This window comes from Prenolepis imparis, unplaced genomic scaffold (genome assembly GCF_030444845.1).
Source record: "Prenolepis imparis isolate NDT839.2.m4 unplaced genomic scaffold, iyPreImpa1.0 SCAF_1, whole genome shotgun sequence".
NCBI lineage: Eukaryota > Metazoa > Arthropoda > Insecta > Hymenoptera > Formicidae > Prenolepis > Prenolepis imparis.
This window is the reverse complement of record NW_028141159.1, coordinates 4,681,364-4,697,530: the sequence shown is the minus strand read 5'-3', so window position 1 is coordinate 4,697,530 and position 16,167 is coordinate 4,681,364. Positions and strand designations below refer to the sequence as shown.

The window sequence follows — 16,167 nt, the reverse complement described above, 5'->3', positions numbered from 1 at the left end:
ATTGTTTTATAAATTTTATCTAGAGATTTTTAATATTTCCATAGAAATGAAACTTTCATTAGAAAAAGGGTGGGATGTTAAAATTATGCTTCTTTAAAGGGTAGATTCAGCTATTGTATCGTAATAATGAGATTCATTTCTTGTATCGTAATATATAATGGTTTAACATTACATAGAAAAAAATAGTATTACTAATCAGCGAGTCTCAGTCATGAACAAATGTCCTCGAACATGTATTCGACATGTCACATGGAAAGAGAATGAGTGACGTACAAAAGAGAGAATTGGAGAGGATTCCTGGACAGAGGTGATTACACTGTACATATAGCGTTTGGAGTCTTTGTAATTAACGTGACGATGGCCCACTAACCTACTGGACGATCGATTTTCGTTCAGCAGTTTCAGACAAATGCTCTTTTTAATGTATGCAAATTTCTACCCCCAGCGTTTCGAGATTATAAAGCACTTATATTTTCAAAATTGTAGGCTTGCTAGGATATTTATCATAATTTAGGAGAAGCTGTGATTTATGCAGATCGCAGATTCTAAATTATGTGTACCAGTCGTCCTTCGAGGCTCGTCGAAGGTACGTCGAAGGTCGACGTTCCTGTGAATCCTGAAATAAATATTTGAAAAATTCTGAGTAGAACCAACTATTTGCATACTAATCACCCATTTCGGACTATTTCGAATGTTTTCAAAGAAATACGGCAGATATTTGGTGATCTTTATTTCTAGTTTTTGTTTTAATAAAAAGTGTCATCTCTCGTCTGAGATACTATGAAATTAAAAATCCAAAGAATATTTGTATCCAAAAAAGATCCTGAAATGAAAAAAATAAACAGTCTTCGTAAACTGATTACAAAATATACATTTCTCTCAAATTAGGAAGAAATAAAGAAGAATCTTTGATAATATAATGTATAATATTAACTCCCGAAATTTTTGTTCCATATTTAAATTTTCTAAGATCTTTTAGTCCCCCGAAAATAAATGTCAAAAGAAAGATGCAAAGCAGGAAATCTTTATTTTTCTCGAATTTCAAGCTTGCATCTTTATATCGTCATAAAATTGTGATACAGTTATACGCAACAGTACTCAAGCTAATTCGTACATTTCATGTCGAACGGAAATGACTCCGTCGCATTCGCCCAGCTTCTAAATATGTCAGCTGTGCGAAAAGATCCCAGAAGAATTCCCACTGAAAAATGTCGACATTGGGCCACGGTCAGGGTTCCGGTCACGCGACCCTGATTCCGCGTCTCCGCGGATTTCACGTTCGCGACACGAACTCACTACCGGATTTTCTCGTCTTCCTGTCGACCCGCAGTTAAATGGAAAACTTATCGACGTCGTCGTCGTTTCATTTCTGTACGGTGAAAACGACTAACTATGCGGAAAATATACCGCTCCTGCAAAATAACAACTTATATCGATATAAAAAAAGGAAGAAAATGACATATAGTCATCAATATTTCCTGTCGGAAAAGCGAAATCTTTTCCGACAGGAAATATGGTTACTTAATAATTAATTGGGAAAAGAAAGAGAAGAACATTACATTTTATGTCTAATTTAAATTATTTTGCGAAAATTTCTAAATCAATATAACTTAACGAAAGAATTACTCTTAGTCGCGTGCATTTTAAAAATATTTTATAGATAGAAATGTAAAAAATCTTTCGTCGATTCATTAAAGAAGAGAATTATGTGCAGAACTAATTACAGTAAAGCCCGATATCTAAATATTATATCAGAGATAAGGATGATCCGTTAAGAATATTCTTCCACTTGTTATTTGTCTGGTCTGGTGGACGTCTCAATTCATGTTGTTGCGCAATAAATTCGTGATTTCACCTTCGTGGCCATGTTCTGCTTCGTCGATATGAAGAGCGACCTGGAGACCTCGAATTCTTCTCGTCAAAAGAGAATCATCCGCTTCCCGTGCTCTGGCGACTCGTGTGTGAAAAAACGTGCGCCGGAGCTTCTCCTTCACGGTACCTACGCAATCTCTGACCTATAAAGGGCAGCATATATGCGGCTTACAAACCACACGCCACAAAGTACTCGACTCCGCAGACATCTCTGATAAGCGATAAATGTTGGAAGATATTATCTGCATGCGCAATAACACACTATATTGTTTTTTTCTCTTATTAGACATACTGTATTAATTATAATTTATATTGCAATTTTACTTCTCAACATTCATAATTATAATGCTTTGCACTGACTGCAAGATGCTATAACATGAACAACCTTGAAGGTTCAGCTCTCTCGCTACATTCGGATGCGTACGAGATTTCTGCAAGTCAAAATATTCTCTTTTAAAAAGAAATAGCGCGTGTTGCAGGAAAGGAGAAGCGTCATTAACATGCCTACGTAAAATCGAATCGAAGAATGTCCATTTTCCTCGACACAATTTCCGTTATCCTGCGAATGACAACGTGTTCGCCGTCGAGAAGGTAAATACGATGACACCATCGGAGCTCAGACCCAGAGAGTGACCCAACGATGAAAAGTCCGATGGAAGAGAGTGGGATCTCGGAGTAAAATAGAGTGGGGTTTCAGTCACGAAGTCTCACGCCTTCCACCAGTTCTCAGTTTAAAGACGAACGTACTGGCGGGTAGTGCTTCGCTGCTTCGCTCGAGATCACCCGTGCGTGTGTGCGTGAGGGTGTGTGTGTATGCGCGCGCGCGCGCGCGAACGTAAAGTGGTGAACGTACAACCCTCAACAACGATGTGTCAATCTTTGAGACCACGCTTTTTTTCGAGTCATTAGCCTTTTTCGAGCTCGCGAAACGTCAGCCACTTGAAAATCTTGAGTCGATAGTCGAACGAGAGTAGCTTCCGCCATTTTCACCGATTCCATTCCGCGAGGAGAACCCTGATGAGGCCCACCGGTCCTGGTACAGCGGTTCGCGCGGCTGACGCCTACGGCCGCGCCTCTGGATTCCACAAACGCCAACACAGGATCCGCGAGGATAGACGTTAAAATTCTCGCCGCTGGGCATCATTCGGCTATTTTCTCCGCTCGGCGTTCTAAAAGTGTTTGCGTCGACCTAGCCGCGCGAGTGTATACATGTGCCAGGTATACGTGTATGACAGCAGGTACACGTGGAGGTGCGTTGGTGAAGGACTTGCGACGCCACTGCGCCGCATACCAGTGAGGCCCCGGCTCCAGTAGCGAGGAGAGGGATAGGAAAGCCTAGAGCGAATTGAAAGGAAGCGACAGAGACGGAGAACGGGGAAGAGAGACGTGTAAAAGGTAGAGGGACAAAGGGAAAGAAAGCGAAGGAGAGACGGAAAGGTAGAAGTCAGACAGAGACGACAGGAGAAAAGAAGAAAAAGAAAAAGAGAGAGCAAAACGAGGTCCGATACTGGTAGGAGGACTCGCAAGAAGGCGGCCATAATGGTCTGACGCGATCTCGAGCGAGCGGCTACAGCTGCTGCGAAATATCCGCACCGCCGAGTTCCTCTCGCCGTTGCTGCGCGCAACATATTTTGCAACATCGTGCTGCGAACACATCGTATATGCGATCTCTGTCTGCCATTGGAAAGCAGCGAATTACTACGTAATCAGCTGCGGAGAGTGTTAACCGGGCGGAGTCTCATGTTGTTCGCTACCGTAAACGTGTCGCATGCCTCGCGTATACTCAATAAGCTTCTGAGTCACGTCCGCGACTCGGCAACGCGCGTGAGAAGGAATTCACCGGTTGGTAATTAACGTTCAGGAAGAATCCGTATCCTCGGATGTCGTTGCCACCATTGAGAAGATCGATGCTTATCGTGGGACCAACGTATCTTGCATTGAAATCTCCAAAAGTTTTCTCTATTCAAGACAGTTCTGCTCTATCGAGTGTCTCTTCTGTGTACAAGGCGCGTCTGAGCTGCATAAAATAATTTGTTGGAAAAACTCGAGGATACTGATAAGATTATTCAGCAGCTACCTTTTGGGATTTCGTATGCCAGAGTCAATCGAATTTATTAACATATATATGTACGCAATTTGTAAACAAACGAATTATTAACGTAATAAATTTTAATCGCGATCTGTGTATCGCGAAATTGAGCTTTAAATTAAATCAAATCTATATTAATTACGAGCCTAATTAAAGATGAGGGGAGCTAATCAAGATACAGCGACGCCGTATTGTCGGTGCAGAGTACTCTACCTAGGTAGCTCGGTACCTCACGCGAGCAAAGAAGGGCTCCTGGGCGTCCAGGAACCTTTGAGAGAACTCTATCCCGAGCAGGGTGCTCTGGGTGCACGCGGAATCGATTCCTGGCTAAGCGTTTGGAGCAACGGCTTACTACTGGAAAACGTCGACGAACATCGCAAGAAGGTCACGCGGTTCTTCCCCATCGAGGCGCTTCACTATTGCGCCGCGGTCAGACATGTCAAAGGTGGAAACGGTGATTCGCCTAACACGCGATTCCTGCCGTTGGATTCGCCGTTTGCGCGAACACCCAGCGCCAATCATCCGCCCTTATTCGCCGCCGTATTGCGAAGAACGACCGGTATCAAGGTTCTGGAATGTCACGCGTTTATCTGCAAGCGAGACATGGCTGCCAACGCCCTGGTAAGGTGTTGCTTTCACGCTTACGCCGACAGCAGCTACGCAAAGGGCCTGGACCCATCATCGGCGGTGACCAACGGAGTCACCACGGGTCACCAACAATCCAACAACAGTCTATACCACACTCTAGGCGGCTCGAGCACCACTCTAGACAGTCCTCAAGCGACTAGGTTGGATACGACATCGACCGACGACCTCAGCCTGTATAACGGCGACGAGAATCACAAGGTGTGGGCGAGGGGTCGCGACGAAGTCGACGCTCTTTATCAGGAACAAGGCACCCTGCGAAGCACCAAGGGATCCAGACCCCGCCAATTGGTTGCCCCACCGCCGCCGCCGCCGCCGCCGCCGCCGCCTCCTCCCGCTCAACCGTTATTGCTGGAGGAATCCTCCTCTTCCTCCGCTCGACGAAAAGCTAATAAGAAACTGAAGAAGATGAAGACTCGTTCGTTGCACGAGGAAGCGTTGCAGCAGCAACAACAGCAATTTCTCCATCATCAGCTCCATCAAGGCGTATATGCCAACGGTCATGGGCATCACACTCTGGGTCATCCCATCAGGCAGCAACACTACCATCCTCATCCGCTACCACCCAGTAGTCGATCCGTCGCCGGTACTCTAGCTAGACCGACGCCAGTGCTTTTGGTACCAGCAGCTACCTTGCCACGCAAGAGTCATCATCATCCGCGTTTGAGACCGATTCCGGCTGCGACACCAATAGTACCGGTCTACGCGCCTTTACCGGTGGTACCACCGTCCGCAACACCGACGGCGGCCATTTATCCGGCAGGCACGTATGGTACCGCCGGAAACAGAGGCAGAAGACACCCGGAGACGGATAACTCGACCTTAAGCACGTCCAGAAGATTAGCTGCCTCTCACGCCGATCTTACCGCGCCGGAAGTCGTCCGGCAGACGGACAGTCCGGAGAACGAGTCTCGCTTTGGTACCGGCATATATCGACGAAAGGGTCATCTGAATGAGAGAGCCTTTTCTTACAGCATCCGTGCCGAACACCGAAGCAGGAGTCACGGTAGCCTGGCTTCCTTGGGCTTCAGCGCTCAAAACGGTAATGCGGTACCGAAGGAGGAGAAAAAAGATCGCGAGATCGCCCAGCTGGTCGCCGGATTGAGCCTCAATGAAGGATTGGAACGGACGCAGGCTTCGAATTCGAGGGGAGGATATCCGCATCATCATCAACAACAGCAGCAGCAGCAGCAGATACAACCGTTGCCTAGGCCGAGACCCCGTTAGAATCGTTGCTTGAGACTGACCTGTTTCAGAGTGTCAAGCTGTCTGAAAACTTCTAGGTGATCCAGAGCGACTTCTAAATATATTTCAGAGAACTAAAAATCCATTAAAATAGCATTTTTCGCCTTGACGTTGAGTTGACATGTGTGTTTACCTTGTTAGATGTCTCTTTTTATTAGATAACTGATCGTTGTGAATTCAATTCATTATAAATTCAATTCATTATCTTGCTAACCTTTCCATCGTAAAATAAAAATTTTTAAAGTTTAAAATGCACATAAATGTATGTGTGACGCGTTTTAGTGCCTAAATAACTGTTAATAATTATAAAATTATTATTTATTTGATCGTAAAAACTTTTCTTGAGAATTCTCTCCTCTCTTATTCTCTTTACTACTGATATTGCCGTTGAACAATTGTTCGACAATGAATCTCACTTTTTCCGGTCGATCGCGTTGACGCAAGAGCGATTTTGTCTGGATTAACAAACATCTTCTTGCAGCTTACTTTTTCAAGCGTGACGCTAGTGTTACAACGATTTTATGTTCTGTCATCGTGTTATGTGGAAAAAGATTGCATTGCAAAAGGTTAAAATTCCGATATTTTATTGCAAATTTTATCTAACGGTATTATAGCCACAAACGTACTTCAAGTTATACTTCTTAATTAAAAATACCGATTTTAAAGACAAAAATACTTTAAAAGTTTTTTTTTTATTTTAATTACTTTGCTTAATTTCTGAGTAAATCTGAAATGTGCTTAAAAGATTTCATTAAACAGGATTAATGTTCGATGTAAAGAAGAAAAAATCGATGAAACATCTTAAACATATTATCATATGATGACATAATATCTCGAGAAACGCAACGACCTTCCTATCGCGAACTAATTAGGCTGTAATTATTGTCGCCTTACGAATGAGAGACAGTTCTGCTGTCTGAAGCTTATTAGATGAGAGAGCGAAGCATGCAAGATACTGCTACATAATATTTCCTTTGTAAAAATAAGTTAAAAGATTTGTGAAAAAATTCCAATGTCGTCAGTATTAAATTATTTCCTTGGACGTTTAGATAATTTATATTTTAAATGCTAAAAAAATTTTAATTACATTTTAATTTTTATTTTGCCATATATAATTAATTAAAGCATTTTACTATTTTTTAAAATAGTATCATTTTAACTAAATATAATATAATCGAATTGATACTGCACATTTATTAAGAAAAACATATTTAAGTATCAAGTAAGACTTTACATAAAGAACAGATCAAAGTCTGGTTGACGATTCCTGACGATATTTATATCCGCGAGAAAGATACGCAAGTCACGTATATCACATCGACCGAGAAAAGTGTCCTTGATTATGACATTTTGCGACCAACACGCTTGTTGAAATTTTATCGTAGCATATTAGCACTAATGTCGTAAGTAAAGGTTTAAATGCAAAAAGAATCTCATCGATACCGGGGCTCTAAGGCGTGAATCTTTCACAGCGCTTGAAAGATTTTTAAAAATCACCACGCATGAATATATATCGTATGCTTATTATCATGTGTTCGAGCAACTTGTTCTTATTATCGTCGATGAAAGAATTATACGCGACATTTCAAAAGTCGAAGCAAATTACTTTGCGAAAACATGTTTTTAAAGACAGGAGAAGGCTACGTCGTATTATAAGGGATATTAATTCCTCAGATGATAGTGACACAAATATGCTCATTGATTAAAAATACTTAATGTGCCGAGATACTTTCGTGTACACGTCAGAAGATCTTAATCGTTTCACTCGCTACGCTATAATTAACACTTTCGCTTTAATAGCCTTGCGATGCGATTACATAAATTCTGTCATATCCTAATGTCATTTACGAGAGAGAGAGAGAGAGAGAATCCTTGAAAATCCGAATATTTTGACAATCTCGCGATTTTAGCTCTTTTAGTTTAAAATATTACATTTAAAAGTAAACAACTTGCTGTATAAAAATCCTAAATGATTCCTGTGCATATTATTCGGTGAATAGTCTAGTCAGAAAGTAAAAACAATTATATGTCATTATGCAATTCGTACGTAGCATTCAAATGCTGCTCAGAAGAGCGTTTCTCCTTCGATCATCAAGCGCGTCGATTATAAACGATAAAAAAAAGTTTCACCTTTCGCCATGTAAATTTATCCGAGCGTTATAATGATAGGCGTTAACGCAGAAAAATATCTCGACAAAGAATGTACAAAGGAAAAAATTTACTTCATAGGTTTCGTAAATTTCACGAGAAGTCAAAAATTTGTATTTAAAATTGCATCAAAAATGACTTCAATAATATATTTGTGACATTTCTCTCTCTTTCGTAATAGAGTAAAAAAATAGTAGAAACGAAAATAATCTTATGTAAATCACCTTTGCGTTTCAACGAATACATTGCGTAATCGACACATTTTTGTCGTTCCAAGTTAACATTCGAAAAAATAATATGCAAAATAAGTCGTGTACAGATTCAGAATTATAAGGCGACGTCTTATAAAAAATAGTATTGTAGCTATTTAATCGACGCGTGTCTTCGAACAGAAAGTTGCAGCGACACGTAGGCATCGTTAATGCGTCATCACCGACTCGTTCGTGGCGGAAGTATTATGCAAATCGGAAAACGCCAGGCAATATCTTTGAAAAACCTTCCTTTCATAGGATATATCACCGGAGAAAGAGAGTCGCAAGTCATATTCCTGACTGCGTACTTAACGAGCGATTGAGTATCGCCAGATTAAATTCCAATGAATTATCCGATGATCAATTATCTAGCTGTAAAAGAGAAAACGAAGACGTTTAAAAATGCAAACGCGACAATCGCATTGCAAACATAAAGTCCACGCCACTGATTATTATCGTGCACACCGGTTGTACGTACATACACAAACGAAGGATGCACACTTTATTAGTCACCTGACTAATATCGTTACCACGTTGTTTCCACGTCAAGGCTGCTGCGCGGTCATAATGTAATTCCTTCGGTTTTTTTCCGCGCTCTTCCCAGATATCCGAGCAATTTCGCGACGTCTGATAAAATAAAAATGTACGTTGACTATGTCGAGGACTATTATTATATTGCTGTATAAAGCTACTGCAGTAGAAAGTGAGTGTAAAATATTTATGAACCAACCGCTCACCTTCGTGAGTGCAAGTATAGATGCAAGTATAGATGCGAATATATACAGAGATATAGATCATTTCTACATAAATATATTTATCAAATAAGCCAGGCAAAGTTTAATTAAGTAAACATGCCATTAAGTTGCGTAGAAATATCAAGCAACATCTCGGTTCTTGTTGATGTACGTAATAATCGGAAGTAGAAAAATATACGGGAAGAAATTCATACATAATTTTTCCAAACACGAAATATATTTATTTTATTAGGAATTCGTATCTAATAGAATATAAAGTGTTTTACTGAAATTTTTTCAACGACTTCCGCGTATGAATGAACAGTAGAATTTTAAAACGAATTTCGACGCTGGACATCACGGTTGTTCGGACACGAAACGCGTTATTTCACTTACGGTGCATTATATGCACTATGCACGCGAACCTTTCCATCATCGTCGTCGTCGTCGACCACATTCCGTTCCCCCGTATAATTTTCAGGGTTAACCGCAAATGTCGTACGCGATACTCTAGTTTTAGAATTGCAACAAATAACTGGTAGAATGCAAATCACCTTGATTGGTGACTTAAATGGAGCGCGCTCTTTCCCGCAATAAAAATACTTTTTAATCATTTTATTATTTACGAACGAGAGTCGAAAGTCGGATTTAAAAGCTTAAACAACATTCTCCAAGAAAGTCTGCGCTCTGGATATTTCGTGTGTATGAGAAAAATTACTGAATTATTAGACTGTAACAAATATTGTTAAAAAAAAAAGGGAAAAAGAAATGTGTCGGTGAAAGAATCTTAGAATTGATTCGTCACATGAGATGAGAAGTTTTATCATATGTTGAAACGAAAAATAATGAGAAAGTAAAAGATACCTTACAGATATTGCATAAACAGGAAATGTAATAATAATTATTGGAATTTTTAAAGGAAACAAAGTACTAAAAAGATCCCAGATTTAAAAGGCCAAAAAATAGCTAAAGAATGATAAGACGTTTTTAAATAATTTTTTAGACATCTTTTAAGGATATGTGCTATCTGGGATTTTAAACTTTTCTTCCATTCTCGATAGAAGAAAAAGTTCAATATTTCCAAATAAACGTTCGAGCTGAGAATATATCAATAATAGATTTCAAGCTCGTTTATTCTAGCGTTTCCTCGCCGGAATATAGCCATTGTACTTATACATATAGAATAACGAAACGTCTTGTATAAGAGACGATTTATAATTTATAACTCATAATTAAAATATATAAACGGCGCTACAAATAGTATAAACGCTACCAACATTATTGTAGGTACAGTTATAGCGCCAGATATCGTAACTGTAAAGTTCTCTATATCGATTTAATATCGGCCCGTACAATCATCAACTGTCTTCCATAAAATCGATTCTAAATGCGTTCGTATGCCAAATATATCAAGTCGTACTAATGTACCGGATGCCGATGTAATAATGTGGGCAACTGTATGTAAAATTAATTTTGTATCTGTCGTTTGGCAAACGAGCGCAGAGAGAGTCTTCGAAACTGACTTACAATGAAGAGAACGTATAAATATAACAAAAAATGATATATTTAGACAACAAAAATACACAGTCGACAGGCTGAAGATAATGTGTGTGTGTGGATTTATTTCTTTTATTTTTATTACTTTAATATTACTTGTCTGTCGTGTGTTTGCATTATTGTCCATAATGTCGCGTGATTCTTTATTCTATTTTATTGTGTGTCCAGCTTTAAAATAAATAATATGCGCGTGAGACAAGCCACGTTACCAGTCGATCGCGTAAGAAAGGACACGCGTAGCGGTACACGAGCGTGTCCGGGAAATAGTGCCTCGTTTTCTTCTCTCCACTTCTTATCGCCCTTCCGCCGGTTGTTAGCCGAGTACAACCGCCGGAAGAACGGTGCAAGTTAAGGGGGACGAAACGCATTTGAAAGAATGCTAATGGCATCCGGATGTCGGCGCACTACTCCACGACCTTGCAGCTTTTCACAGTGAAATGAAAAATTGCACATAGCTGCTTCGTGCGAATCGTCATTTCATTCGACGATCGATATTAATTGTACATGTAAATGTGTGCGTGTGTGTGTGTGTGCGTGATTATGAGTGCACGCAGGAATGCAACAGTCTATTAAAAGACGATTGCGCTGCACGTAAGAGACGCCTCTGTCACAATAATTTTATTAACCCTCGCGTCTGAGACGAGCACTGAGAGGAATGTGCCATCGAGAATGCGAAAGAAGACTCATTACGTTTATAACTGCATATACATATATAACACGTACGGTATGCACACGGCGAATGGCAAAGAATGAGGATGCATATTATCTCCTCCGCCGGGAGAAAATGCGAAAATACGCGACGTTGGTTGCGTAAGACGCGCTTTTCCTTCGCGACGAAAGTGCGCCGCGGGCTAACTTAAGTAAGTCCGCCGCGTGTGTGCACGCGTACATTTTTAGATTAATGTCATAAGCAGAGAGATACGCATGTGAATATATTGTACACGCGTATTGTCGCAACTCAAATAAATATTGTTAACTGTAAAAAAATTAATCCGTCAATTAATCGCTCAATATTTTACGTCAATCCTATCCACGTCCGCGCTAATCATCCCTCACATCAATCTGCAATTCAACCAACGTACAAAAAAATAGAATGTTTATTATTATATAAATTAATAAAATCAACAATCCAAGAAATCATATTAGACTTTTAATCTATTCAAATTTTTGCAAATTTTATGGGCGAAAAAGTAATGATACCACATGTGACAGTAAATGCGACGATTTATTTCAGCTACTGCGGAATTTCATTACCGGTATATCGCTACGAATTTTAATGTCAGGCAATTAATATTGCACTCAACTGGTCTTCATAAATAGTTGATTAGCAGATTATATATATATATATATATATATATATATATATATATATATATATATATAGTATGCGGCCTTAATATTTCTAAATTCCTGCGATAACGTAGCCCCGCGAGCTCGAACTAAAAGCTTGAATTACAGTTAGAAGAGGTAGTTCTACAATTTTACAGTTAGTCGCGTACGTTCATACGAGCGTAAGAACGTAAAAAAAATCGGGTCAAAGTCGAAATGATTTTTAATAATCCATTGCATGCTCATACAATTCCCCCAACTGCCGACCGATTATTTAGACTAATATCTCGTTTAAAATTAATTCGTAACGGTGCAGGTGCCAATATAACGGACGATCGTTTACCGCACAAGGTGGCCGGCGTAATACTCACCTATGTAAAGGCATAGCAATTACAACATCGATGTAATTAATTCCTAACATCGCCATCAAGTCGCGTAATATATACTATTTATATCTTTAGCTCTGTCATTCTCAAATATTGCGCAAAACGTTAATATATAGAAACGTAATTTTAACGAAAATAAAAATGATGAATAGCTCCGCCAATTTTCTAATTAAGGATAGAAAGAGGATGTAATCTGTATGTTTTATATAATTTTAATTCGTACGTTTCTTTTACTATTCAAGTCAATAACACTGTTCAACAAAAAAAAATTAACGGAAACAAGACTAGTCATTTCTTATAGTTTTTTGGACGCTGAGTACGAATTCGGTTTCCAAATTATTCCACCACGTCACAATTTTGAGAAATTTTCAATTAAAGTTGCAAAAAAGGGTTATTTTCACAAATTTTGTCATATTAGAGCAACAATATGTGATTTGGAAACCGGATTCGTGTTTAGCGTCCAAAAAACTATAAGAACCGACTAGTCTTGTTCCGGTTAATTTTTTTTGTTGAACAGTGTTATCTTCGCAAATTTTATTTAATTTCGTCGTCTCTCATTGCTTGGACGGTCACACTGGGTCCATCGAACGTTCCTTTTCGAAGGAAGCAGACTGTGTAATTGCATGGCGCATGCCACGGCGGCTGTGGCCACGAATCTGGAGTAACAAAGTGCAGCGCGCGAATAAGGTCGGCGGGAGAGATGATGGAAGGAGAAAGATTCGGAGCAAGAGTGCGTGTAAGAGGAGACCGAAGAGATACGCATGGTTAACGGGCACGAGAGATGCATACAGAGAAGATCATGTCGGCCGTCCTGTGTACTTCTGGTAACGATTACGGCGAATGAATTAATACGCGGCCCGCGTCGTGGCCGAAATAATAATGTCTGGTGGCCCTGCTCCAAAAAGCCCGGGACCTAATTTATACGATAAAAGTATTCCACGAGAAGAAGAAACGATACTTTGTTACATTCACCGGCAGATGTCGGCGGTTACACCGCTCGCAGACGGAATATTTGGTGACTTTAATGAGTGACAAGCGCGCTTAATCGCGGCCGGTTGCGATTATTGATATTTATTGAACTCGAAAATATGGAAAATATATAAAATATGGAAAAAATATAAAAAATAAAAATATCACATCCAATACTCTTTTAAATTTACAATGTATAAAACACTAATTTATGTATCTAATGAAATAGCTGTCTTTTAAAACGATGCTTCAGCATTTGAGGCTTCAAAAGATGTACATCTTTATTTTTGATTTTTAATATAGCACAAAAAATACTTTCTATTTTTAATGCTTCGAGTACTTTCTATTTCAATTGTAGATGCTTGAATGCAGTTTCGATACTTCATACGAAGAAGTAACGATTATGAGCTACGTGTGTGAGTGATTTCATAATTAGCTAACAGAGAAGCGGCATTTAAACGCGGAACTCCGCATCTTAGAGGAGACGTGCGAGGTAACAGCTGCAAAATCTGCCTGCGTGACAAATTGATAGTCGCCGATACTTCCGCTTAAGATGAATCCTTTTAAGCGGTTTCAAGAGCCTTCCGAGTCACCGCCGAGACATCCGGCATGTTTATATGCAGTACTTAAGACTTAATCATCGACATAAAAGACGAATAATATTGGTTTATGATACAGTAGATATATTCGAAAATAAATTACAAGAGTAATTTAATAATTAATTTTTTTTATTATTGCGCGTGAGCAATTTATATTGATTATAAAAATGTCAGGCTATTAATATCTTTTCTCTCAAATTACTACTATAATCTATATTCTTTTAGAAACAACTGCTAAATAAATACTTAAGCGGTTTGACATGCCAGTTTGCAATAAACATATGTACGGTAAGAAATAAAATGCAGTTTACAGAAACAATAATGGAACGAGAATTAACAATTAATTTGATAAACTAGATCCTAAAAATAGCGGTGCGAAATAACATTACCGCCTAATTGCAACAAGTTAGAGTCTGATTCAAGTACTCGCAGTGATTTTCAAAAGATGAACAGATGCGAGATTGCCTTCACGAGAGGCTGGCAGTCGCTACAGCTTACCGCTAAAGCAAAGTATTCTGTGGCTATGAAGCATATGCCGCCTGCTGTTGATTGAACGATACCTACGAGAAAACGTAGGCTATAATCGTGTGCGATGCATAAAACCGATAGTTATTATGTTAGTTCTATCTATAACGGATCTTCATCGATCTTGAGGGAAACATCGTATGGCTCATTTTGTAAATTTTCTGGTTGAGAGATATTTCGTATCTCTTTCTCCCTCTCTGTAATCTAATGTGAACAGTTATAATTGCTTTTCCATGTTTTACATATAATATTCATACAATTAACCTACTATAGGCAGAGTCTTTGCAATAGTTTTATATTTAAATTTAATTTATGTTATAATATTATTATAATAGGTATTAGATCATATAATAAAGAAATATGTTATAATAATTAATGTAAACATATTATACAGAAAAATGAATCTTTTTGCATAAAAAGAAACCACAACCATCAATATACGTGAGCGCTTTAGCAACAGCCTGTAATGTTGTAATGCGGGTAAAAGGAAGATAATCCACACAGGTTAAGCTACTGACTGTATCTCTAAAGTTCAACTTTCTCACAATTAGCCATAAATTAATGGCAATGTGTTTATCTACGAGTGCTGCTGCAACGACTAACAATACGCGAACGAAAGTAAATTGCGACAGAAGTTACTTGTAGCGAGACGTAAGGCCCTATTTTAGATGAACGATTCTATTAATTTTTTCAAGTAGGAAATGGACTGATAAGAGAACCAGGTGCAAAAATTAGGCGCAACCAAAACTTGTCTAAAATCCTCTTTATTTGGTTTGAACGTTTCGGTCCTTCCTTTGATGGAACCAAAATCGTTTATCTGGAATAGGACTTTATGTCTCGCTACGCGTAATTTCTGTCGCAATTTACTTTCGTTCGCATATTGTTAGTCGGCAACGGCCGTAGACGAATACACATTGCCATTAATTTATGACTAATTATGAGAAAGTTGAACTTTATAAATGCCGTCTGCGCTTAAGCTGTGTATTATTTTCGTTTTAGCCGCATTCACAAAATTACAGGTTGCTGTTGCTAAAGTGCTCGCGCATGTTGACGGTTTCTCGTAATGTTTCTTTTATGTAAAAATATGCATATTTTCTACATAATATGTTTACATTAATTATTATTATAACATATATTATTTTATTACTATTAATTTTTATCCGTATACACGAAGATTTCCCCAATTAGGATTATAAATAAACATATGTTGCCAATGAGCTTGCCATGTTCGTGTACTTCAATATTCAGCATATTTAATACCGTTATATAAACACGATAATTTTGAAAGTAACGTCAATCATATTACGTGAGAGAAACACAGTAAATTTCACTAAGCAGAGAGGCTCAGAAGAGAAGTGATTTAATTGAAATAAGTAATGACTAAATTGTCATTACTTATTTCATTCATTCTCATGAGACAAGAATTTCTTTCGTCAAAAAAAAAAAATTATCTCGACAAAGAGACGCGAACAATAATATCGCGAACTTGGTATCTCGAAGGAGATAAAGAAGAAACGAGACGGACACATAGGAGCCAAGAGGCAACCGTGGAAGAATTAGACGAAGACAGAATGCGCACAGCTTCTGCATAGTTGGAATAACAGTACTCTCACGTTGGTGCGGGGCCGTCCGGCGAACGCCATCGAGAATCCGCGGTACCGTTACCGGTTACGACGTTACCTCATATAGCGAATACTGGCTTTCAATGCCGGTGGTGATCGGTGGATCGAGGCGATGCTATATGATCCACCCGATCGATTCGGTTGCTTCTCTCTTTCCCCCTTTCTCTCTCTCATTTTCCTTCTCTCTCTTGCTCTT

At 39.0% G+C, this 16,167-nt stretch overlaps 1 protein-coding gene and 1 long non-coding RNA gene across 2 annotated transcripts in view; one reads left to right on the top strand and one right to left on the bottom strand.

Annotated features, from left to right (window-relative positions):
• Nucleotides 1–16,167, bottom strand: part of LOC145943040 (uncharacterized) — a 34,330-nt gene that overhangs the window by 7,752 nt on the left and 10,411 nt on the right. The window lies entirely within an intron of this gene.
• Nucleotides 2,612–11,604, top strand: LOC145942974 (uncharacterized). The gene has a single exon (XM_083050158.1). It carries the CDS (start codon nucleotides 4,118–4,120, stop codon nucleotides 5,831–5,833), a length of 1,716 nt encoding a protein of 571 aa, XP_082906284.1. The 5' UTR covers nucleotides 2,612–4,117; the 3' UTR covers nucleotides 5,834–11,604.

Bases quoted from the DNA above. Each gene is read 5' to 3' on its own strand.
- LOC145942974 (XM_083050158.1), top strand. From the start codon at position 4,118: ATGAGGGGAGCTAATCAAGATACAGCGACGCCGTATTGTCGGTGCAGA.